The 26,036-nt window shown below is 39.8% G+C and overlaps 1 protein-coding gene across 1 annotated transcript in view; it reads right to left on the bottom strand.

The window, feature by feature from the left end:
• Window positions 1–3,432: 3,432 nt before the first annotated feature.
• Window positions 3,433–26,036, bottom strand: part of LOC108627345 (semaphorin-1A-like) — a 30,622-nt gene continuing 8,018 nt past the window's right edge. Inside the window, exons 3-9 of the mRNA XM_026815608.1 lie at window positions 15,537–15,885; window positions 15,119–15,201; window positions 14,902–15,000; window positions 14,156–14,440; window positions 9,896–10,039; window positions 7,914–8,215; window positions 3,433–7,853 (exon numbers count right to left, since the gene is read on the bottom strand). Coding sequence (XP_026671409.1) covers window positions 7,137–7,853; window positions 7,914–8,215; window positions 9,896–10,039; window positions 14,156–14,440; window positions 14,902–15,000; window positions 15,119–15,201; window positions 15,537–15,885 — 1,979 coding nt within the window. The 3' untranslated portion in view covers window positions 3,433–7,136. The remainder of the gene's footprint in view (window positions 7,854–7,913; window positions 8,216–9,895; window positions 10,040–14,155; window positions 14,441–14,901; window positions 15,001–15,118; window positions 15,202–15,536; window positions 15,886–26,036) is intronic.

Consider the following 26,036-nt stretch of genomic DNA (forward strand, 5'->3'; position numbering starts at 1 on the left):
CTTTATTTCAATCCTCTATTCAATAACATTGCTTTTAAGCAATGGACCTCTGGTTGGAAACTTTCTGTCTACGAAATAAAGGATTAAACGCAGGTCATCATCATATTTACTTAGCGTGGCAACAGACATAGAGCAACCCCGTTCCTAGCGATTCGTTCACGCGTTCGCTGCTCCGTCGATTTTTCCTATTGACACCTCGTCAGTAATTTGAGCGACTAATAATAGAAGACTTACAGAACTTTCGTTTTAAGGTCTCAGCGCTGTTCAAGAGCGGAGTTCTATTTCGTCTCTTTGAGGGCAATTTTAAAATTGCGATAACTATTATACAAATTAATTCCTACAGCTCTTTGCACTCCAGAAGTCTGATTTGAAATAGATTAGTTCTGAACGCGCATCTTATTTCTTTCCTATTTTTATGCTAACAGTACTCTTCTGTGGAGGTACTTGCATCGCTCGTCTCGCCTCGTGTTGCCTTATCTCATGTCGTCGGCGCTTCGAATTGATTTTTTTATTACGAGAAAATCATAATGCGAGGCAAGATAGCACTTGCCTCGATACGAGTGTACTGCTGGCATTATGGTCTTCCTCATTGCAGAAGAGTGCAAAGACAATTAAAACCAAATAGAACGTCGCTGCATTACAAAAACGATCTAAGTAAATAAAACGATTAACGATCCACATAAATTTCTCTTAAGCGTAATGCAACTATAATTTTTCTAACTAGCCGCAGATCGAAAATTAGCATAATTTCGTCATAGCAAACGCGCGAACGGAATTAATAAAGTGATGGTTGTACAAACGCGTGGAAAATTATGTCGGATGACTCGTTTCGCGTGTCCTTATCGATTACTTCTACGCGTGTACGCCGTCGCGTCAACGCGATCCCAGCTACGCTCTAACTAATGTTAATTAGGGCTACGACGCCTATATGTACAGAAAACGCATTGCATTGGCACAGCAAACATGTGCGCCCGGACTGCCGTCCGTCGTTCCTAAGCGTACGGTAATACACTTAACGCTGTGACCCACCGTTCGATAGCACTCGTCGTACATTAGTACCGTGAGTACTCATGCCTGTATTTAGGAATCTAAGAGTACTCGCGATCGATTTCCTATCCAATAACTCAACGTTTTATCTCTATCCCAGTAAAACGATTCGTAGGAAATTTACAATTAGTGCTATCAATCAATAGCTGAAGTGTACTTATCTGTGCCAATGAAGTCGATATGAGCAAAAGTAGATGATCTAACCGGAACGAATATTTGTTTGTAGTTTTTTTGTTGTATAAAATTTAAAATACGTATGTGCTAGAGTAAATATTTCTCAAAAGCTTCGACAGCTTAACTGGAAATGATAAACGCTAAATTATCGTTGATATTGTCTAATTGATGTCCGCTATCAACGACGATCACTATCTCGTCGGATAGATAATCGTCAACGTCATCGAGCAAATTCAGGCGCAGCAGGGAAATTGATTACCTAACGAATAGGAGTAACTAATATTTGAACGATAATTGCTTCGTTTGCCGCGTTCGTTCAAAGCGGATTATCATAATTGAAAACGTCAGTCGTAAAGCCTGACAAGTCCGCGCTTCGAGTTAAGAAGATTTATGCCAGTAAGAATTGCTACCCTTTTTTTTTACGACGCGCAATAAAAATCCGGCCGCGGCATCGGAGGAAGCTTAATACCGGGCATAAATATTGGATTGTCTGAGGAATACGCATCAATTTTCGATGCGCTCTGTTGAAAATCTCCACGAGTGATATTAAACGTGTCCTCAGAATTTTTTCGCCGTAAAAACGTAACGCGCGCCTACGATTGTATTAAAAAATCTGATATACGATAAAAACTCTGTAGCTCCATAATAGTTCGATTCGATTCAATGCGACATTGGAAAGCTTTTAATTAAAAAACGCGTTTCATTCGTTGAAATGAATCAATAAAGCCTCGTCAGCTTCGTCAGGCGAATTCCATATTTTTTGTTTGTGTTGTTTTAGTTGAATCGACAGTGGAATATTGAAAATGAGTTGTTCGGTAAAACTGCTCGTTAAATTGGAGAAGACGTTCGCGAGGTGAAACGCGTCTATCAGTTGTCACGAGTTTCCAGCTGCTGTTTGCCAACCGGTCAGGCAGTCCTGGCAGCCCTACTTGGAATGTTGCATTTACTTTACCTAATTAATGCGATCGCAATTACGTTACAGTCTGGCGCTGGCGCGTGACGCTTGTTCGATTCCCTAAACGTATTTATACTTCTATTCAAAAGTTTCAGGGCACGTTACAAAATAATAGAAAAATCAGATGTGTCAAACAAATAAGGTTTCTCACATTGAATTTCAACGCTCATATTCGTTTTTGATTGAAATTATTAACTGCGATCCTTTACATTCTCTCAATTAAACTAACGCACTTTATAATTCTTATTAGATTTTGTTATAAACGATGAATATTGTATTTTGAAATTGAAAGTGTCCTAAGTCTTGCGAGTGATATGTCCCAAAATATTTTCGATGTTTGCGCCGATCGAACACAGCGATTCGACTTTCAAATCCGTGAAACGCATAAGAATATCGGGGCTCCGGGGGGAAACGTAGCCGACGATGGAATAACTTGAATACTTCGGAATCGTTTGAATAGCTTGGCCATTGCGCGAGATATCGCTGGATCGCTCAAACTTTCCGATGGCTACGACCGATTTCTCGGTAAAGTAAGACCTGGCCGGATTCCTCGCGGATTCGTTCGCCAAGAAAAACGGATTTCCCTCGCTCGATTCGTGGGACACACCATGCGGTAGATTAGCGGCGAAGCGGATTATTTAGCGTCTCTCGAATTTTTGTTCTTTAGAATTTCCGGATCAAGTGAACAAATTTCAACGACAAGAGTCTCTACCTTTCGAACGTGTACAATAGTTTAATTTACATTATTAATTAAGGACTTGATTAAATCAGGCACACGTACAAATTCGTTCTTCGCGTCACGCGCGGTTCTCGTCAAATTTTTGCCCTCTGATGTTTGCTTATCTCGATTTAAAACTGAACCAGGACACGTATAAAAATGAATAAAATATGAAAATGTAAAAAGAAAATCTGTTTCCTTCCCAGATCATATCTCGTGTAAAAATTTGGAACGCGGCGAAGTCAGTTTTAAACGGAGTAATAATAATAATCTATTTACAATGTCGTCTCTTACAATAATTAATTAATCGCGTTAAATTCTAGTAAAACGATTTGTATACATTTACATTCATAATATTTATATATATATATATTTATTTATTTATATGCCTCCTCGATTCGTCTAATTTAGAAATATTATAGCATATAACAATCTGCCAATAATATTTATATATTTATAATATATATATATATATAATATAATTTTTCATCTCGACACAAGGTACCTAAGTTGGATGCTTTATTCAATTTTTTTTTTATTTGTATAATATAAACATCGTATTTTTTGTAAAATATTTTTTTTTTCACCGAACACCCATCACTGTGGTTGTTGGTTTGTCGAAGACGAACGTTAACGAGAGACCGTCTCTAACTGCAGGGTGCCCGGATGAATTTTAATTAAAAAAGATAGCGGACTTTCACAAAGTGCCACCGAAAAAAGTGTTGTAATTAGCTGCCTCTCTTGTTTAGCGCGTTTTTCATTCACTCCCTCTCACTCTCACGCTGACTCACTCTCGTTCACGTGTTCATATAGTAAGAGTATATTTTTATCTATATGCGGATTAAAAAAAAAATAGATGTATATATATATATAATTTTTCTTGTATAATATGCGTGTGTATATATATTTATATGTGTACGTGTGTGTATATGTACTAATGAAAATGCGACGCGCGTTTACCCGTACACGAATAACACGTGTACTCGTGAACGGTAATTATTTATCGATGCGTACTACTGCTGTCCGCGTGACGAGTAGCGTAACGAATGAATTTACTGTTGATACTGCCTGAAATGAATTGAATGATAAAAAACAATCTCTAATTATCATTATTCCTATGTACAACGACTTTCTCCTTTCTTCCAGCACGCAACGTCGTTCGATTTTCAAATTATTCAGACCGTGCCTCCTCATCGGATGACTCTCCGTTAAGTTTTCTATTACGCTTTTACCGTTTGCGTTAAGCCTTCTTCTCCGAAACTATTCTTTCCTCCTGTTTCTTGTGTACCGTTCTTATTACCGCTCGATGACAATCAGTGAAAATCGATAATGGCTTATGTAAAATTCATTTTCACTCGTTTGTTCGGTGCGAAGTTAGAATTGACGCGGCAGTGTTCGTTCACTTGAGAGCGGCTGAACGTTTATCCAATGATCGAGTCGATTCGGTTATATAATATCTCTAACAACGTCTCTCGAATGAAAGCCGATAATCTCTAACAATCTAACCATCCTAATGTTTTTTTAAACAAACACGCTTCGGCTAATCGCTTGCCTCTGATTAAGTACTTCATTGAGTCGCGCTCGATATAGATTTCAAATTCATATAAGATTAGTTTCAATTCAATGCTAATACAGATATTGCACATTAATTAAAACTATATTACACAATTACTCATTTGTTTTACGATCAAACAATCAAACAATAGAAAAATCATAAGGCAAGGGATTGAGCCCGATTCTAGTTAACGAATATTTTCGCGATCGAGAAGAAAATTGAATCGTTCCACTTTCGTGGCTCCACGACCACGTCCCCTTCTTCTTTGTTCTCCCCGCCGATGTATATCTGGGACAAACGTTAGCCGCAGGTTCTTGCAGGCACTCTATCCGCGGTTAAGCTGTAAAGGAAATACGCCCAGTGTTCGCTATTGTACGCTGATAACACCGATTTACGCCATTGTCAAAGGCATTTTGCCAAACACGCCAATAAGACCTACTCTTCTACTTTCAGGCCCTTTCCTGTCTCTCGAGCTTCTTTCGAAGATACCAAGTCTTGGAGAGAACTGTCTGTCAAGTTCTCGCTAAAGTTGTCGGGTAACACGAAGTACCGGCAGTCCAAGGGGTACCAGACTGAAAAACGAATCGCTTGAATGCGTTTATCCCTCTCCTCCGATATTTATATTGGTTTGATTCGTGAATCGATTTTCGCGAAACGTGTTCTAAATCCGCTTCTCCTGGCGAGCTTTTAATAGAACTCGGCCGTTCGATGAAATTCGTTTTAAAATTACATTCTCTTCCTAATATAGCAGAATCTTTGTTAGTCGAAGTTTATCGAATATTTCTCTACGTAAATAGTGTCTCTCTATTCGCTCCTCTACGAAGGTATATTCTGCCTTTGCCGTTAGATTTGATTAGGAGTACAGTACAGCGTAGCATAGCATAGTCAATATGTACATATGTACATAATTGAAAAATATTTAGAAAAACAAGCTTCGTGATAAATCGCGACACTATTAGTTAATAGAGGAAAATAACATTTTCTATATAGTCGTTTTTATATAGAAAATAATATGTAATAAGAACTAAATAAACGTGTTCGTTAAGAGAAAATTACTTTCTTCTACTTCATAGATATCACTTCTAGAGTGTATAAAAATTGTTATTATGGTTTGAGTATCGAAATTTTTACACGAAGGAGGATATCACGCATATTTGGATAATCGCATTGTAGCGATTCGTTCGCGATGCAATGTCGCGTTTCGTTTAGTTTAAAAAATGAAAAAGAAGGAAGAAGAATTGCAGTTTCATACTGCATTCTTAAAGCGATTTAACGTGTCTCAGCGAAAAATACAAGTACGTGAATCTCTCCTCGAAGACACCGCACACACGGCGCGATGTTAAACGTTTCCTTCTGTTTTTTTTTTCTTTTAATTTTCATCAACGTGTCTGAACGTCACCATTCTCTTGCTAATAACCAATACTCACAGCACGGCAATAAGTGCACAACAATACTTGGGACTAAGTCTTACATAAGTCTCTATATCTCTCTCTCTCTCTTTCGCTCTCTCTCTTTCACCCTGTCTCTTTCACTTACTACAGCATCGCGTCCCTTCTCTCTTATTCATTCTCTCTCTCTTTTTTTTGTTTTAAACGAAATGCATAAATGAGGCACTTGCCCGAATCGATACCGGCCCAGCATTCTCCCGTTCCCGTGTTTTATAGATCAGAAATTTGCCAACAATTAATATACGGAAGGCACGCCTCGCCTCGCACGAATGCTTTCAAGCGTTCCGTCCACGGGACCCTGCGTTTCTCAAACTTTCCGCCCCCTGCCTCTTCAGAAAATCCACTTGCTTTGAAAATTCTCCTCCCTCCAATTTAATTATTTTCAACTTTCCCTCGAGGATAGCGGACAAAGCGAACTCGAAGCAAGCTTCTCCCTTTCTGTAAAACGAATCCAGTTAGGCTAAAAATTTTTATTCATCGATCATTCCCTCTGGCCGTCGAGTTCGAGAAGCGGAAGTCCTCGTGCGATGGAACGCACTCGTCTTCGTCCTTGAATCACCGCGGTTCCTAAGCACCTAAGCAGGTCACTGCTACGAACACAGTCTTTCCTCAGATCGTATCACATTACACAGCTACGAGTCTGATTTTACATTTCGTCGTTGTCGCTTCGCTTCATTTTCCCTCGCGCCTCCTCCTCCCCTTTCTTCGCTTCGTCTCACATCCCGCCATTGCCGTACTGGTGAGAAACGGAAAGGAAGAACTCGAAAAACGATTCGAGGTTCCGAATACAAAATTAGCCCAAAGTTCCAGTCGGATGCCTCGCGCTAAAGTGGCATCGCGCAGGATAGCGATTATATTTTAAAAAAATAGTTCCCAGAGCCGCGCGCGTTCTCTGTTCTCGCGGTGCGCGTCGGACGATGGATGCGATACGTGACACCGGAAGCACGTGGACAGCGCAGCGGAACCGGTCGTTCGACGATAACGACGCCGATAAAACAAATCCGCGATCTTTCATGTAACCCGGCACTAGGTGCACAATCGTGGTCAGCTACACGGAAAACAGGGCTCTGACAAATATCCTCCATGACAATCTCGAAGGAGAATCTGGCAATCGTCCCACCGTATCGAGACCGATCTCCGTCGAACACGAAACCGACAGTCTTTTATTTATTTGTCGCGTGTTACCCGGTTCACCCAGCGTCGTATCCTCCGTTTAAATCCGAACGGGGACAGCCGGTGTCACTTCCGCGCCGTTTCGTACGCCACTCCGCGGCGGAAGAACATCGAGCTTGCGGCGACGCGCTTCTTCCTGTAGCTCGAGCTCCTGAACAGTCGACCCTCGCCTTCGGCGATCGACCTCGACCTCGGCGGCGGGCTGCGTCTCGCGTCGTACTGATTTGCCACGTACATAATCATGTCGTTAAAGTTCGGCAGGAACTGTGGGTTGAACAGCGACAGGATCCTCTCGTTCAGCTCCCGGGGGTCGCAGGTGGGCACCATATAATGGTCCCGGGTGATATCCTCGTCCTCGCGTGCCAAGTCGCTCGTTCGGCGCCTATGCCCCGCTCGGCACAGGTCGTCGAGGCTGTTGGCGCTGCTGCTGCTGTAATCCTGATTCACCGGCTCGGTCAACGTGGTCTCCGTGTATTCCCGCTGGGGGAACCGGTGCTCGTATCGCCTGCCGTAATCGGCGACTTGCGGCATCGAACGAGAATCGTAGGCCGGCTCCCTAGCCGTGGCGAGGAACTCCAATGGCCTCTCCTCACTGGCTACGCTCTCGTACGCGTCCTCGTCGTCCTGATCGTCAGTCAACCGATGATCGAGCATACTGGGATCGTTCTCCTCGTCGCCGTTGTCCGCATGATCGTCGTCGTCTTCGTCGTCGTCGTTACGATCGTCTGATTCCGCGAGGTCGGAGGAAGAGGAGGAAGATGAAGAGCCGGAACCCGTCGGGTCCTGCGGCAAGCCTCAAACGGCCCTGTGTCGCCTTCTATATCATATGTACGTCTTCTTCACCTTCTGCACGGGTTTGTTCTCCGCCGACGAGTTCGCGTTCTTCCCGTTTGGATTCTTCGGCGGCACGTTCAGCACCAGGTTGATTGACTTGTTGTTGAAGCCCGGCGACTCGGAGCTCTCCGTCAGCCGATTGAGCTGTTGCCTCTGCTCCGACGGTTCCGGGTACGGGGGGCCTCGCAGCCTCTGCGAGAACCAGAAGCCGGACGCGAAACCGGCTACCAGGGAGAAGAAGCAGGTTCCTATCAGAGCACCCGTCAACGTCTGGGCCGAGTACACCACTGGCGTTGAATAAACCATCACGTCTGCAAGTGAAACTAAATTAGCATCGCATACGATTTATGGCTCTCTATGAGTTTAAAAATATTGTAAAACGAAATAAATTTGTTGCAGAATGGATATGCGTTGCATGGAGTTTTATATATAATTGTTTTATAATTAGAAACCTCTGGAAATAATTCGCAATTTAATATATATAAATAAGTTGTCCTCAAAAGTGAACTGTCGCACCTATAAAATTATATTAATATCATTTCCTCTTTGTAACAATTGGAGCAAAACTCTCGTGGAACGTCGGGACAAACAACTCCACCGCGAATACAATTGCATTTCACTTTCCGTAAAAAGCAATGGGAACGCAAACAAGGTAATTGGCGTGTCATTAACGCTAGTCCCAGCGATGCGAATCATTCGATCGCCCACAATCCCCGTGGATTTCGCGTGTCAACGTCGCAACGCGATCGGTTCCGTGCTTACCGATTCTCCGAACGGTGCTCGCGTTTCAACCTGTTCGCCTGTTAAAAAATGTTTACTCCGATTCTATCTAGAGCACCGTTCGAATGCGGCGTCCACCCGAGCCACGCGTTGCATTTACACCGTTACGTCCCAGCAGGAAGAAATCGAATCGTGAAACTATATTGCTCGGCTTCGGGCAGTTTCATGATTTCATTATTCGAATTCCATTGCCAAGTTGGAATTTTGTGTGCACACGACTTTTCTCTAAAGCTTTCATATTTCTATTTAAATGTATTAAAAATTATTAGAAATAAAGCTACAGTTTGTTATTGAATATGCGTATGCAAATTAAATATTGCTGTTTATTTTTTAAATGGATAGTGCAATGAATAGATGTCTTTAATGAGAAGTAGGTAAATGCGAGGCAATCTTTATCTTTGAATTTGTCAATTTATTTCACACGTTATCACGCATACTATTTTGTATGCATCAGACATATAACGCTCGAACTTTATTGTAAGTGTTTGACAGACTTCGAAGTCTGCCACGCCTTCAGACGATAGAAATCGGATTACAGTTCTGTTCTTCGTCGACACGCGGAAGCTCAGCATCCCCAAAACTAATGGGTCGAACTATTGACATGAAACTTTGAAAGGAAAATACAGGCAGCGACTGCCAGTCAACCGTACGCACATCATCCGAAGTGGCACCTTCAATAAGAAGCGGTAGCTTTATTCTGGCCAATTATTAATTTATCCTCGGAACGGTGCTCCTGATTAAAAAATTACAGGGTACGCAAATTTGTACAGTTCGGGTGCAACTAGTTACGAACAACGGGGGTGAGTTACACAAAGTTAGGACACGCTGCATAATTTATACATATAAAACACATACACTCGAGAGCTGCAACAAATAAATGAACCAATGGTATCAGCTTACTTATGTGTATAGTAAAAACTGATTTAGAATCGTGTGTTCTGTGCATGATGACTCTTGAAGATACAAGATTTTACCATAGGGAGCATCCACACACATTTATGATAACATCTCTATTTTTCCCAAACGAGTTTCCTTATCAAAATTCTATTTTCTATGGTAAACGTTCGAGTAATTCAAAGAGTCACCGTACACTTATATGTACATGTCGAGTGAGAACATAAAATGGGAAACGTGGGAGGTGTGCGCTAATGAATCAAGAAGAATGTAACGTGACGGGATGCGGATCATCTGGATATTGTGCAAATGATTACCTTGAGGCTCGTTAGCTCTTGGCTGCGTACGACCATACTGATTTTCCCGATCCAGCTCGATGACGATTTCATTGTCCCGTTCATCGGGCTGCTCGCCTCGCCCGTTTTCGGGCAGCACCGCCGGTTGCACGGGCTTCGCCATCTCTGAAGCAACATTTCACTGATTTGATGACGGGGGTTACAGATGGCAAGTCGACTTTTTAACACCCTGAGCGTTATCGGTTAACAAGTAAAATACGATACTTCGCCTACGATTAAGTATTTCAACTATTGATTGAAGCAAAGAGAATTCGAACAAAAGTTAAGTCAAATGACTTCATCGAGTTTTATGGAATCGCTCAAGGAGTTAAAGTATGGCAAAAAGGTGATATCCTGAGGCGATGATGATTGACTTTTATTTTAATTGTATTGCATGCGACGAAAAAGTACCAATATACCAGATGTATATGTAAAATCTCTGACGTAACGATCATATAATGATGGGTAATAGAAACTTTGACTTGCACGGTTTCTGCGGTGATTAAGGATGTATTGGCTATATAGTCAATCCCAAAAGTTTATATACCTTAGAGAAACGCATTTCCTATAATTAAAAAGAAATCAGACGTCGGATTCCTTTTTAAAAAATGCGTTTCTAAAGTGCATAAACCTTTGGGATTGACTGTATAGCCAATAGATCCTTAATATGATTAAAGCGCGCGACGAAAAAACTGTTATTCATTATTCACTGACAGCGTCTACTGTCTGCAATTTAGTTGAAGTGATTACTTTACAATTTTCCATTTCTTCAAAGTCAGAGAAGAGAACAATAAACACGGAGTGTGATTAATTGATCAGAAACGAATTATGCGATAATCAGTAAATGTTATGAGAATTATTCGATGTTATGAAAACACGACACCTCGTTTGAAAATGTTGTCGAGCTTTTAAAAAGCAGGGCGAGGTGATCTCTGAACAGCGCTAGTATTTGCTATTGAGCTCGGGCTCGGCCGGTGAAACGCGTATCAATGCGTACAAGTGTGAACGTGGGCAGACAAACCGGCGGATAAAAGTGGGCAGAACGGGGACTGTTGAACAGTGAGCCGCGGTATCATGACGATAGAGTAAGTACAGAGAAGCGTAAGTATCTAGTATGTACACAGGCGTGAAGAGTTAGTATTGGTGAAAGGGTAAAAGCGGTTTGCAACGAAACGCAAGTAGTCGTCACGGTCAACGAACGGGCAGGGATCATTGGAAAACGATACGCAGGGCATTTTGCTTATACCGATTCCGTTGGGTCTGCCTCCGTCCAGTGAAAATCAAAAGGGTGCACATATGTATTTGCCAGGAACAAAATTCCTTAAATGTTTCCTGAATTAATTACTGCGCTTTTTTACTTTGTTTTTTTACAGTAAGTTTGATAAAATTCATGTTTAAACATGTACACTTTCGATTTTCACTATATTTCAGAATTCAGTCAGGGATTACGATTTAAATCGCTATTTCAAAAAGCAGGATTTTTAACGATACATTTTTTCAGGGATTAACTTTTTTAGAGACTTTTTACAAACAGGTACAATTTTTGCAGCCGGGTCTCCTTTAATAATTTCAGAACTGTATAAGATAATAGATATACCAAAATGTTACTACAATATTCGCTGAGAAATAACAAGTATCATTTTGCTTCTGAAACGCATGCAAAGCATTTGTAAAAGGAAATAAAATTGTCTGATTGCGGCAAAGCATCAAAAGTCTAGGCTACGATTTCTATCTCTACGAACGAAAGCGTAAAGGAAGAGTAATCGCAAAGTAAAAAGTTAGAACGGCAAGCTTTGAACGTTATCGCATGAAACTCAAACGGCGAGACTAATTAACAACCTACGAATCCTTTATTTTTCTCAGAGCTGTAACGTAAGCTTCAAAACAGAGAAATGTCTTTTCGAAGATGAACGATTCGATCATTCGAACATTTTTAACAATTTTTTCTTTTGCGATATTTCCAATTCCCGTTATCGCGTGTGTCAAGCCAATTTAGTTTTCCATTAATCCGGTCGAGTTGATAAAACAAGGACAAGGGAACGATGGCAATATTACAAAAAGAATACTCGTATCAATTGTTTGTCTGCGTACAATGTTCGTATCGATGTAGAAAAATCGTTTATGTGTAACGAGTCTGACATTTATTGGATAAATATAACTTTCAGATCAATAGTTGAAGAAATGATAGAAAAAAAAGAATTTACTAATTGCTTAGGCAACATAAAAATTGTATTAAAGTATAAAACTTAAGATCAGCATAAATCTCCTGAACAACTCAATGTCAATGTATTAAGATCCTATCCTGTTCACAGTGACTTCTCACAAATTTCATTCAACTGCAAAATACTCACAATAGGAAATTTCTACGTGAGACAATCTCAACGTGAGAGATTCCTTCCCTTTTCTCTCCGTTAAATGGACAACACGAAAAAGTCTGAAGAACCGTACGTCGTACCGGTCTCTTACGATTAATGCTAGTTAGTCGGGCAACCTGCGAGCGTGATAAGCTGCGCAACGGAATAAACTTCTATGGGTACAGTTAGAAATTATTCCATCGCAGGTTTATCGAGAGCACGCCTAAGAATGCGCTCTGAGGAAGCTATACACATGTCCCAGCGATAAGCGCACCGGCGGTGTACCGTTTCTGCGTTTGTTAGCAAATCCTATCCGCACTTTCTCTGATTTCACTGCATTACTTTGGTTTGTGAATAAAATAAACATAAATATCATAGTGATAATGCTGAATTAGATAGAATTTTTTATATAGTTATCGACTTCGCATGAAATTTCTTCTGTCCTTATTGTAAGAGCAGTTTGTAATAAAATATAATTTACTACTTTTATGTAATTCTTCAGTGGTTCAAAATCACGGAATAGACAATGAAGTGTCAAGACTCAAACCACAAATAATAAACTGGCTTTAGTGGAAAGAATAACCCACTTTCGAATCCTCTCGTCTCATAACTAAACCTCGGTTAACTGAACCCGCTTCGTGTCCTGATGCAGACGTAAAAAATCTGAAACGGCCTGATTCATCGGGTATCTACGCCAGCAGACGTCGCGTACCAACCATGGGCTTTCGAATGAATTTTCTCGCGCCTGCATTGTGTGACTCACCCGCGGTGATCTACACTGCGGTGCGTTCAAATCCAGCGTTCCACGCTATTCGCGGTCGTTTCTGGGGCAGTTACAGTGAAAAAAAATCCGTTCCATTAGCGGTCGTGCGGACCGAGCACCGAGCCACTACTTGCGGTCGCCCTATTTCTGATTGCACCGTGAAAACTTTTTTTAAATTCGTCGAATGATTGAACATAATGTTTCTCACTATTATTTGGCTGATGAGTTCCCGTTGATGGATGTGCTCGGTTTTTTACAATTTAATAAAATAGATTCGAACTTTCATTAGACGCAGCAGAAATTATTAAACGTTTCATGAAGATTTCATTCGTCGAAGCGTCGTAAGTTCCATTCGATTTGTCATATTTCATCCGACTATAATTTTTATTACCTACGATTTACAACCAGGTGGTATACGTTTACCTATCGTCAGATCGAGAATAGGTCTCGGATTTTAGTGGCTATTTCCGTCTTGATGTTGTTGAAAATACCGGTATTCGAAGAAAGAACGACGAGTTTGGGTAATCGGGGGTCAGCTAAACCTCGGTGGAGATAAGTGAATTCCGTTAGAGGATGATTGCTGGCGAGATGGAAGGCAGATGCATAACTGTGCATTCGAGTTTATACGGGTCGTTTCGTGATAGGTAATGTAACGGGAGAAGACTTGGCGCGAAGAAAAAAATATATGTGAAAAACGATTATAACGAAATTCGCACAGTTGTCAAAAGACTGTCGAAATCTCATATTAGATGCCGTATAGAATATTCCATTCAACGAACAGTTTAATTATGTAGTATAATTATGTCAAACTTTTCGCAGAGATCTTACGGTTCATACAACCTTAATTTCATTTTATATCATACTCCGCGAACAAACAAATTAACTGATTTCAAACTGACAGTTGTTTGAAATTTTTTTAATAGAAGAAATGTCGTCCAGAAGCTGGTTAATACTTTTCAATTGAAATTGTGGTTTTAATTACTTATTGCAGAGAATATTTTGCAGTTGAATGAATAAAATAAAAATATAACTCGTAACGAGAAAAGTTTGTACAAGGCTCCTTAATCTTGGAATCAACCCTCAAGACGATTACAACTGGATTAACGACAGTGGGGAGAGACTTACCTTGCTCGTAGCCGCAACCCTTGTGTTTCCCATTGACGATGTCCTGAAACAGGGTCTTGTCTGCGTCGCTGTCGTGCAGTTTCGTCGAAACGGCCACGCAGAGGTTCTTCGTTGCGTCCCAGGCGCAATGCGGGTCCTGAAGGCCGACGCAGGCACCACAAGCGGAGGCAGCTGGTGCGTCGCAGTGGTGAAGAGGTACGGCGCGGATCTCGGAGTCAGCGAACACGACCAGCTTGCTCGCCTCGCCGGCCAGGTGGACCACCAACAGATCCTTGATCGCTTGTCCTGTGCGCGTGAACGGAATCCGACAATTTAATTCCCGCCGTCTCAGCACAGGATTAAATGCAAAAGGAAGAACGTGTAAACTCGGCTAACGTGACTGTAATTTCTGAATTGTACGACAGAAGCGTATACAGAAAATGTGCAAATTGTACGCGACACATTTGTTCAGTAACTTTTTCCTATTAAAAAGTTCGCGTAATACGATTTTAATCAGAAACTTTTCCCGATGAAAATAAAAAAGAGTGTCGCAGGCAAGTCAATCAGTCGATTAAACTCTGGAGGATTAAAATTTAGATGGGCTATCGATCGGCCGTCGGAAATCCCCTGTTTTGCATTGTGTAATTGGGTTGATGCTTATCAGACGCATAGGTACGATTCGCCGAACGTCGAAACTCCGAAAACGTTTTACGCGGACAGGCAGGGCAGAGAGTGGCAAAACGCTGGAGAAATTTTCGAGGACTTACCGTACTTGAGCACTTGAACGTCGCTGACAATGACCTGGCTAACGTTGCTCAGGGAATCTGGCGCCCGAGTGTTCAGTGCTTTGAGAACCCGGCCGTCGTCTGCGCAAATAACCATGAAATTATCATAATTAAATCCGTGCCAGAGTGCTTTTGTTCCGTCGCACCGCTGCTGGAACAACTACACGGAATTACTGTTGTTTTGTCTCGTTCAACTCACCTGTGCCGATGTAGAGAATGTCGTAGGCCTTCCCGTCCAATGCCTTCACTTGGGAATCCACGGCGACTTTGGTGAATCTGTAACTTAAATTGAATTTATTATTACCATATTAAGTGTTTGTATGATTTATTATTTTACCTTTTCACATGCAACCTTAAATACAGGCAAATAAGTACGGTCAGGTTTTAAGGCAGAACGAAACACAATTCCTTTGATACACAAGACTGATTAATTTTCTATACTCGAATGGAATATATTGAATATTTTGCACCGATCGGAATGGATTCCTATCGATTCTTGACATTGCTCGAATTACTTAAACCGAACGAACTCATTTACCAACCCAATAGAAACATGGAAGACTTTACTATTTGACTAGAGGAATAAATAAGATATTAAAAAACGAGGAAGGGCTTACTTGAAGCTGATTTTGGTTATCACAGGTAATGAGAAGAACGATTGCACCGCGTCGTCCATAAGCGGATGAGCTTTGACAAAGTTCACAGTCACATCCGGAAGCGTTCTGGAGTCGTTGACGCAAGCACCGGGCCTCGGCTCGGGTACCTTCTCCGGAAGTACGCGCAGCCAGTTGCTGTTTATGGTTTCTTGTTCCTTAAACGCGCTCTGGAAGACTTTCAGGATGCTCTTCATGGAGAACGCGCACACGGCCGAGCCGCCGATCGAGTTCACCGGCGTCGTGAAGACCCCGTACACCAAACGGTCTCGTTCGCCCGCGTAAACACCTTCCGTGACATCGCTCGTTGATTCTAAAACAAGAATATAAATACGCAAGAATAATATTACTTCTAATTTAATTAATACCATAGTCTCGTATTTTTATCGACAATTTTTAATCAAAACAATATTATATATTTTAATAACTGTTCAAATAGCTTTCATTAAAACATTTTATGCTTTTTCTATCAAATTCTGTGGTAGGACGATTTAATGATTGACGTTCTCGTTAACTGATGATAACAATTCCGTAACCAGATTACGAAATTATCATGGCGTTGTAAAAATAATAGTTAGAGTTGGACGCGCGCAAGAAAATTGTAATCTCACCGGTGGTAATAAGGTGTTAATATTAATCGCAGCCGCAACCACCGCGGTAACAATGGAGTGACGCTGCCCGGGCGTAATATCAATTATGCGAGCGCGTGCAGGAAAACACGTACTTTTCGCTTAAAGTGTTGATACGGTTTTAATTGGAAACGATCGGCTAATATTTAGTGTCCACGCTGGCAAAACATGAAAATAAGAGGAGTGAGGATTACGAGTGTTCCTAATTGACCGAGGATTTAAAATGTTGTTTAAATGTGGATATGCGCGAAGAACAAGAAAAAGGGCGTTGATATCGAGCCAAGAAAGGAGCAATTGCTACGAAAAGGGGGATTGGCTGCGACATTAAAGAGCCTTGTCTGGCAAAAATGGGGTTACACAAAGGGTCAATCTTAAATTCAAATTCGGGCTCAATTCAGAGTTTGTATTTCAAAGCTTTTAAATCACGAGCATCGGTGGCAACTCTGGCGGTTATTAATATTAAAAAATCCTCCTGAGTACAATAACGTTAAAGAACCGAGACGAGCCCAGATGAATGGAAGACGTTTGAAAGAAAACGGTGGCGAAAGTTTTCTGTCACTTTGCCATTAATTCCGCACGAGTGAGACCGAGAACTATTAACGTGGTCATTATTCGCGGGACATTAGCGTGGAAGGTAATTCGTGTTCGATAAAACGTTGAATGCAACGACCAAAAGACTAGTAGATGCCTGATTTTAGGAATGATTAACTTTTTCTCATCGTTAATGCAGTTTTAAATTGATTGCAAGGATGCGTCTGTCTTGAAAAGAACTAATGAGTCTCATCCTCAAGAGTGCTCACTTATATTAGGATTCAGTAGGATAATGACAGCAGATTGACTTTGAACCGTAATAAAGTTCTCCACTTTAAGAAAAACCGAGCTCGGTCTGGTGAAGTTTGAACGTTACTTCGTCTCGACACAATTCATTCCGGCGATAGAACAGTTATCACTCGTTGGCCAGCATGTTTACAAATTTCGCAATTTTTGCAACACGGGATTTACGAGTTTATTACCCGCGGTAAACTTCCCGTGGAAAACTAAGCTAATTTCGTCGGGAAAAGTTGCCGAGTTGAAGGGTAACGCCCTACTTTTTATCAGCTTAAGAAATCGCTCGCCGGAAACTCGGAATGACTTCGCCGAACTGCAGAGGAAGAAAATTGATAGAAAAAACCGTGTAATTTTTTGCGAGGATTTGTCCTCGCGTTGTTTTCTTGTCTAACAACGGGTTAATAGAATTGTGACAAAATAATAAACGTATTTCTACTTCGAGAGGATGTTCTTATGTACATAGGTAATAGTAATCGTTTATTTCATGCGTTTGAGCTTTCAAAGGGGTGTTCACCTTTGGTGATAAAATACTACAATAACTGTCTCTATATGTTATAGTTGTTATCTGTAGTTGTCGTTGGTCTTCGTATCGGTTTTCTCCTTTTTTGTTGCATTCTTTCTTCCACTTCACTCCTTCCTCTAAAAATTTCTCTCATCGATATTTCTATCTTTGCTGTTACTCCTACACAGTTATACGCTGTTTTCCAACGTTTCTCGCCCATTCAGACATATACGGGGTGTGTATCCTAACAATATCTACTCATCTCTCATGAATTTCTTTTCTTGTCTCGTCACCATCTTCTGATCTCTTCCTTTGTACTCTCTTTTTAAGTATTCCGGTTTCTGTTCTTCTCTAATTGTTTTGAATTTTGGATTGTATCTACTGTCTTTTATTCTTTCGTATTTGGATACTTAAATCTTCCTGTGCTGCTATTTCTGATAATCTATTCTCTTCTTTTCTTTAATGTTCTATTAGAATTAGAGTGAACCAAAAGTTAATCGTAATTAATACGTAAATATTAAATATCTTTTCAAAAACTTACAAAATTATATAGAAAATTTTTTGTATAAAGTATTTTTATTGACATCAAAAAATTAGGAATAAGAATAGGAAGCAACAATAAAACGCAAGAAGCCTTTGGTTCACCTTAATAATTTTACTCAATTTATTTCTTTTATTGTAATATCTGGCTCTTTCATTATATTTCCTCCCATTTCAATTTAACCCTTCCCCTTCCTTGTTCGTTTCTGTCGATTTTCTTCTAGCATTCTTCTATTATCTTATTTACCGAAATTATTACCGAATTTATGTAGATCGCATTTTTATTTCGTTCGTTTCACACAAGACGACGTGAAAATTGAGGTGGAGTTTGGATTACAATTTATGTCCGAATGAAAGACGGCTTTTAATGTTGTTTAACGTCGGTAGATACGTGCCCGAAGGCTAATGCCAATATATGAGTTTATTTGGCTGCAAGAATGTGAAAACGAGAACTCTTGTTATTACTCCGAGTGTTTTGAAAGAAAAGAACGCAGTTCTGGTTTCCTATGCATACATGTTTCATTTAACGATGTTTATTTAAACGAGCAGTATTAACGGAGCGCCAGGTGCTGTTGTTTCATACTGACACTAACTTGCAAAATTATACAGAAGACGCTTCATCAAAAAGAGATGATGTGTTACACAGTGCAAAAATAATATTAAAATCGATTAATATTCAAATTATGTATTAAAATAAAATATGACATTTTGACGTCTGACTGAATACATAAATACACATTTGACTTTACCAAATATATTTAAAACGAATTACTGATGTGTAATAAAATCAGAAATTTCAACTTGCTATCAAATAATTTCAAAGGATTAACTAGCACGAAAAAATAATAAAAAAATGGTAAAAACCTTGGTTAAAAATAATATAAAAATAACACATAAATATAACTTAAGTATAGATGTAGAGATACGTCAAACGCTTTTGGACCAGCTGTGACGCCATGTGTAAGGGAACCTGGTTCAATATCGTTTGAGGTATCTGTACGTTGTTGAATTGCTTTGGAACATAAGAGATAACTTTTATATTACGCGTTCGCAAAGAATAAAGCTTTATATCACTAATGAGAAAAGATCTCATTAAATTTTGTTACTTTCCAAATAACTGTACTGTCATATAAATTTTATATATATTGTTAATTTATTTTTTACGTTTATATATTTAAGTATAACAGATCTGAATACAAGTAGATAGTGTCTCTCTTTAGTCAGCCAATTACATAAATAAGACTAAACAGCATGTATTCCCTTGGAGAATAAATAAAAAAATAAAAAAGTAAATAATTTTGTTGGAGATATTGTTAATGTGAACATTAGTGATAAACAAGTAGTGTTTGAAAACGGAGACGATTAAAGCGCTGCGGGCCTTAAGAAATTCGAATTGAAACGGTGACATTTACCGTGAGGTATACGCTCGCGGTGCGGTGAATTCGAAAGTGAATTTCACCTTGTGCGGAGAGAAAACGTAAAACGCGACGTTAAAAGAGCGACGCTGTCGCGGCGCGCATGGGACATTAAGCGGAATCATGTAATTTCGAATTCGTTGGCGGAAATTCGGGCCGGGAACGAGCGACGACGCCCTGCGCGAAAGGGGATGGTGGGTGGGTGAAAAGATGATCAACGAAGCCGGGAGCTAGTGCCAATTCAGCCACCGACTTCGCGAGCGCAAATTGTTGTTCATTTCTCGTCAAAGCGCAGAGGGCACTTGCAGCTTTTCAAAGTAACAGCGGCCGAGAGGAGCACCAGTTTCTCCTCTCTGATAAATATCCGGAGTTTGCTTTAATAAAGCTGCGGATCCTTGATCACGAAAACACTCTTGACTAGATCTGAATAGACTAGTAGCGATAGCGGCTGCCAGTATGTTGCCAATGTTACCGGGTTGAGTGACTTCAAAGGGTCCCGAGCTAATTGTCTTCAGTTTTCTGCAGAGATCGGGTAAACCGATTATGCTAATCCGGCATTTTTATTTTTATTCAGGATTACAAAAGCCATTGGTCACTTTCAACTTAATCATTGAGCCGTTATTTCATGCTAGTTTTTAATTATAAGCGAAATGTTGCGAATGCTTTTCACATCAGCAGATTTTGTAAAAATTTTAAATGAAGAATATAAATTCGAATTATTTAAAACTGATCACTGTTCCTTCGTATGTAATGGGTTCTCAACGGGAAGCTATCTCACGATCGAATTCGGGCAAAGTTTAGCGTGCAAGCGTTTTTCTTACTGAATTTCACGTCCGACTTGTTCCCGAAATATGTTCCCGACGTTTCTTTCTAAATGTTCAGGCGAGTTTCCGTTCCAATGTTACGTAACAGAATGTTTTTACCCCGGCAGAGAATGGATGTTAAAACTCTTTACCAATACGTTGGATAAATCGATACAGGGACGAACGTGTACGCTAGAGTAGGAAGAACCATGGCCACTTTGGGAATCTTCCGGCGCATTCGACAAAACTTTTTGCGATCCTGTTCAAACATGCACACGATTCATTTATAAAATATGCATTCTTCCGACGTTTCCTTTTGAATAATTTCGTCTGGGCTGAGAGACGAGCGATGCTAGGCGAAGTCCAAATCAGGTCGACTTATTCAAGTTGCGTATTTTGAACGTATTTATCAAAATTCAACCTGACGTTTCGCACGGAGTATTATTTGTTCTACATCGGCGCGATTCAATTTAAATACTGGATACAAATTAACTGTTCGGTGAATTCGAAAATATATGTATTAATTAACATACTGTAGCGCGCATTTACATGGTCGGTAAATGCAAATCATTAATTAAATCCCGTTCCCCGTTGTATTTACAAAAACACGAATTTGCATTCCGTCCGAGATCGAATTAGAAAATTTTCGAATTGCAAACATCATTAAAAATGCGGGAAATAACAAACATCGGGTGTAACGTTTCAGGGGTAGAACAGATTTCTGAACACCGTATATAAAATATCCGTGGTCTAATTGCAACACAATTTAACGCGGGTATAAAATTTACCGTACGTAGTCTCGCATCGGACCGCGAAAGGGTTAAAAGTTGAACGAGCCAGCCAGCCAAGTTTCGCTTACGCTTCCTCCGTCTCGAGAGGCAGCGCGCGTAAAAGTGGAAACTCGGCTACGTTCGCGTAAAACTTTTTCCACGAAATTGCTCTTTTTCCCGACTACGACAGGCAATCCCTTCTTTTTTTTTCCCCCTCCCACCGTTCGCTGGGTTTTAGCCAGACGGAGACAAAGTGTGATCAAAGGAAGTTTGTCAAATTCGCGTTCTTTCGGTTATCGATGAGAATTCGACTGCCGGGTCGTCCACGAAACGATCTTGTGATCCCTACGATTTTTCGTTATCCTTCATCAGAAAAAGAAATGATTTCAGAATTTATGAAACAGAAGATAGTCTAATCCAGTGGTGGGCAAAGTACGGCCCGTGAAATTATTTAATCCGGCCCGCCGAGGGCCCATCGACATGGATAGTATATGGCCCGCTATAATTACGTTTTGACGGTCGAGAAGTATAAAGTGCATTTTTTCTATAATTCTGGCCCTCCTCTAGAATTTCTTAAACTTTGTGGCCCCCCATTAAAAAAGTTTGCCCACCACTGGTCTAATCTATTAATAAGTTTCTTTGCCAAGCCGTTTTTGGCCGACTTGTCGTTCAGGCCATTTGATAAATAAATATTTCTGCATGTATCATTTATGGTACACGTGGCCTGAAGATCAAGTTTAAATGGTACATGTGTCACGGAACGTGTTAATTTACCACGATTTGATATTATTAACTATGATATGGATTATGAAATGTATTAGAAAGCGAACGTTCGTATTAGGAAGGTCTGCAAGAATATTTGCACTTTAGGACGGGAGTTTGGTTAAAGCAGAATTTCAGAAATGAAAACCACATATTCTGACGGACGCGGTCTTGAATGATGAAATGTTCTAACTAACTTTAGATTGGGTCACGGAGCATGCGAACACGTTTAATCGAAGCAAAATCGCTGAGCCAGGACGAACAAGCTTTTCTTTAGATAAGCACTTATACAAGTCCATTCCATTAAAATCGAAAACGCGAGCAATTCCTAATAATTTTATAATCAATATATAGGGTGGTCTATGCAACTTTCTCAGTTTCAACAGTTTTAAAAATATGCATGATACATTTAACATTTTTATAGAAAAGTAGCATGGTTTGGAGGGATTCATTTCGTCTTTCATGTTTAAACAAATTGCGTGGATGACCCTGTATATACAATCAATATATGAAATGCAGTAATCAATAATATGTATAATACTGTACATTTTAATTATTCGTATTGCACTTTAAATTGCATTCTTGAAATATTTAAGAAGTTACAAACACTGGTAGAGTTTGTTAAGTCTAATATTGAACAACGTTTCAAGGCGCTCAATCCTTTGTAAATTAAGTTGCCCCTTCGGTTCAACCGGATAAGTTTAATTGCCTTGAAAATGTTAATTACGAAGCTACTGCCACGAATGATATTAATTGGAAACCGGAAGGTATAAGTTGGCTGTTTGAATTATTTCCGTTCATCTCTATTTCGACGGTGAATTCTTTAATAATTGAGTTTTATCGCAGAGCTACGTTCAATATTTAAGAAGTCATTCAAAAGTCTGTCACAGTGCAAATAATTGAATAATTAAGTTATGCCATAGAATCGTATAAATAAATAAATCGGCGAACTGTAATGAAATTCTGTAGTTTTATAATAATGTATGATAGCACTGCATGTACTTTTATTGAAATATCAGGTAAAGGTAGACCGACGCTGGAGCTGAATCTCATCGGCATCAAAATTCTGCTTTTCCCCGATATACATAGATAATGACGAGGAAATGCGGACCAGTAAGTAGCTAATTTTCACGGGAGAGGAAAAATCGATGCCGCATGGCCCGCGGTCGAGTTTTTAATCACGCTGCACTCTTCGCAGCGGGCATTGATACTGGCTATTTGTTGGCATACGCTTTCAAAGAGAAACTAATTAATTTCAATAAACGCGATATGCTTTGAGTCTAGGTTAATGCGTTATAAAATACCGGCCGTTTATTAGCTCGTTTGACGGACCGGACGAGATTTCTTCCCCTCAAACGGGGGCTGAATCGAATGCATTCGCGGCATGTAATTTGACGATCGGTTAAAACCGTTTCGAATATCTTGATGAACGCCGGCAAAAACGTAGCTTTCATTCAAATATTTATTTTTCCAGATTCCTTGAATTAATGAATGATTTTTCTGATCTCGTTTAGCGAAAAGGATCTCAAATCCAGATGACGTTTTTCTTCTTATTATTGTATGAATTATAATCAGTGAATAAAAAATAGGGATGATTTTTTTTTATAAAATAAATTCGGTTGTAAAATGACAGTGGAAATTTTCTTGGTCGTTCGGTTAACCGATCGGCAGCGAACGGTGTCGCAACGAAAATTTCGGTGATCGTCTATTTTCGTTTATAGTTATAGGGTTATTTCGTTAGCCGGCTAAAAATTCTCACATATCGAATTTTCCGCGGCTGGCAAACGAAGACCACTGGGTTCCACCGATAATAAGTATGCATTTTGCGTAGCGCTTGCTTCCAGGTTGAGTAACGATCAATAAACAAAAGTTTCCCCTGGCCTGGCTACTTTGCATGCAACGGTATACGTTAACAATCTCCTTATTTCGTTTCATCTGGAAGCAGGTAACTTCTTCTTCTTCTTCTTCTTCTTCTTCTTCTTGTTCGTCCGCACGTAAAAGGGAGCGCTTGGTAAATTTCGGAAAATTCCTTCTCCTCGTTTCAACCGAAAGTTACTCATGCGCTCTGATCGAAACTGGGAAACGTAAGTATCATCCCTCTCTTGTGTTTGAGAATTTAATCTCGGATCGATTTCGCAGTGTCATTAGATCATTAATTATTCACGCTCGGTCGCAGCGGAGAATCCCTCGACAGTGATTCAAAACCGGTAATTAGTGGACTATAAAGCTACCGACAGAGATAGCGAAAATTATGTGGTAATTGATCAAATTTCTCGTTTGATTGATTCATCAACCGTTTACGAACAAGACATATCAATTGCAGTCTGATATCAATTTATTTAACTGGGCGTTGATTATGAATATTAAGTATGGCAATCAATCTTACGGATAAAAAGTATCAGAATTTTCATGTCAGTTTGAATTCTGTTCATTTTTCCTGATAATATGCAAATTATCAACGTTGCACTTAAGAATGACGTAATACGTTCTGCGGCGTAAAAATTTGTACACCGAAGGAAGTAATGCTAATAGAACTGACATTGTTCCATTTATCTTTAATGATTGCGGACCAAGCGGACGTATACTAGTTAGCTTGTCAACCGTGTCCAGCTTTTTACAAGGTTACCACATAATCAGATTCGATATTAAACGAAACGAGTTCAGGGACGTGTCGATAAAATCCTGTTCGTAATTATTGATTTGCTCGAAACGAACTGCGCATAAATTATCCGTCCCTCTTATTTTAAGACGAGATTGCCAGATATACCTACTATTTTGCCTGAAATGAGTTAATTTGACTCAAGCATGAAAATTGAAGTTTCTTAAAAAAATTAAATTTCATTTTAAAGAAACTTTACTGAAAACAATTTTTATATACTTATTCTGTTTTTAAAATACATTTACCGCTGATTTTTTACTACATTTAGCACAGACTTCTATTTGAACTTCGAGTCTTGAACAATGAGTCGAAAACCCAGAGTCCATCTTTTGAAAGCTTGTGACAAATAATGAATCACTCATTATGCTTCCTCGTTTTACTCTGCACAATATAAATTTAATTTCGTGATGGCATATAATTCTGAGTAGTCTTGCAAAAGAATAATCTTTCATATCTATATAGTGAATCCTCAGGAAATATAAGAAAAGAAAATATGATCTTTAAGCGTTAAGAGAATCCGTCGCGAGGAAAATACATTCATTAGCTAATTACGGAGGAAAGTTTCCAGCCGATGTTACTTCAAACGTGTTATTTTAAATATTACCCAGGGCTTTTATTAACACTTAAGAAATAATAACTCGCGGCCCGAGTTCGGTTGAATAAAACACACGCATTAAAAACTTCCGTCCGTGTGCAATAGCCGAACGTAAAGAAAAACGGAAGTTCGCAATTTCTGGCCACGAAACTCGGATAGAAGCGCAATAGATGTATGTATGTATCAAGGAGTTAAGCTGTTGGCCTAGTGGAAAGTTGAAATCCGGTGAAAAGTCAACGGCTGTCTATAGCTCGGCCATCAACTTTCATCGGCGGCTTGTCAGTTTTAATTAAAATACTGATCCCGTACAAGAATATTTAATTAAAAGTATACATGCATTTTCTTTTCAGTCGATGCGCACGTATTCGGAAGTTAAAAGTTTCTGTGAACTTCGTTTAACACGATTCTACATCCGTGATAAATTGCAGCCAAAGTAAATGAACTGTGCCTGATACAGTGATTAATTATCTTCAGCGAGCCGCTGGTTATTTCTGGCAGAACAAATATTTCAACACTGATTTGGCTTTATCGTTTTCAAAAAGCAAACAGTGCTATCAATTCTCTGGTTTCGTATAAGAGAGAAAGGGGAATATGAAAAATGTATCATAAAACTTTCTTGTCCGCTCTGTGATTATTTTGTACTTCACGATTCAGCGTGTAACACAAGGCGGGGCGGTATTTGAATAAAAAAATCTTTTAGAATCCCGCGGAACGAGATGATATCTACTTTCTGTCTGGACCATGCCAGCAGGAAACGTCTTTATGTTAATTCCAGGGATGCCTCGGGTCCCCGTTATGGTGCCATAAAAAAGTCTCAAACGCCCCGTTCCCTCGTCTGATTATGTTTCTCGACTAGAACTTTCCCTATTCCTTATGCTTCCCGATTCAAGAAACGATCACACTCGTATCCCTTATGCGTACAGAATAATAAATTACTTGTGTAGAGTCTTTCCTATCATCC

Source organism: Ceratina calcarata, unplaced genomic scaffold (genome assembly GCF_001652005.2).
Source record: "Ceratina calcarata isolate Rehan_Ccalc_2016 unplaced genomic scaffold, ASM165200v1 scaffold125.2, whole genome shotgun sequence".
Taxonomy (NCBI): domain Eukaryota; kingdom Metazoa; phylum Arthropoda; class Insecta; order Hymenoptera; family Apidae; genus Ceratina; species Ceratina calcarata.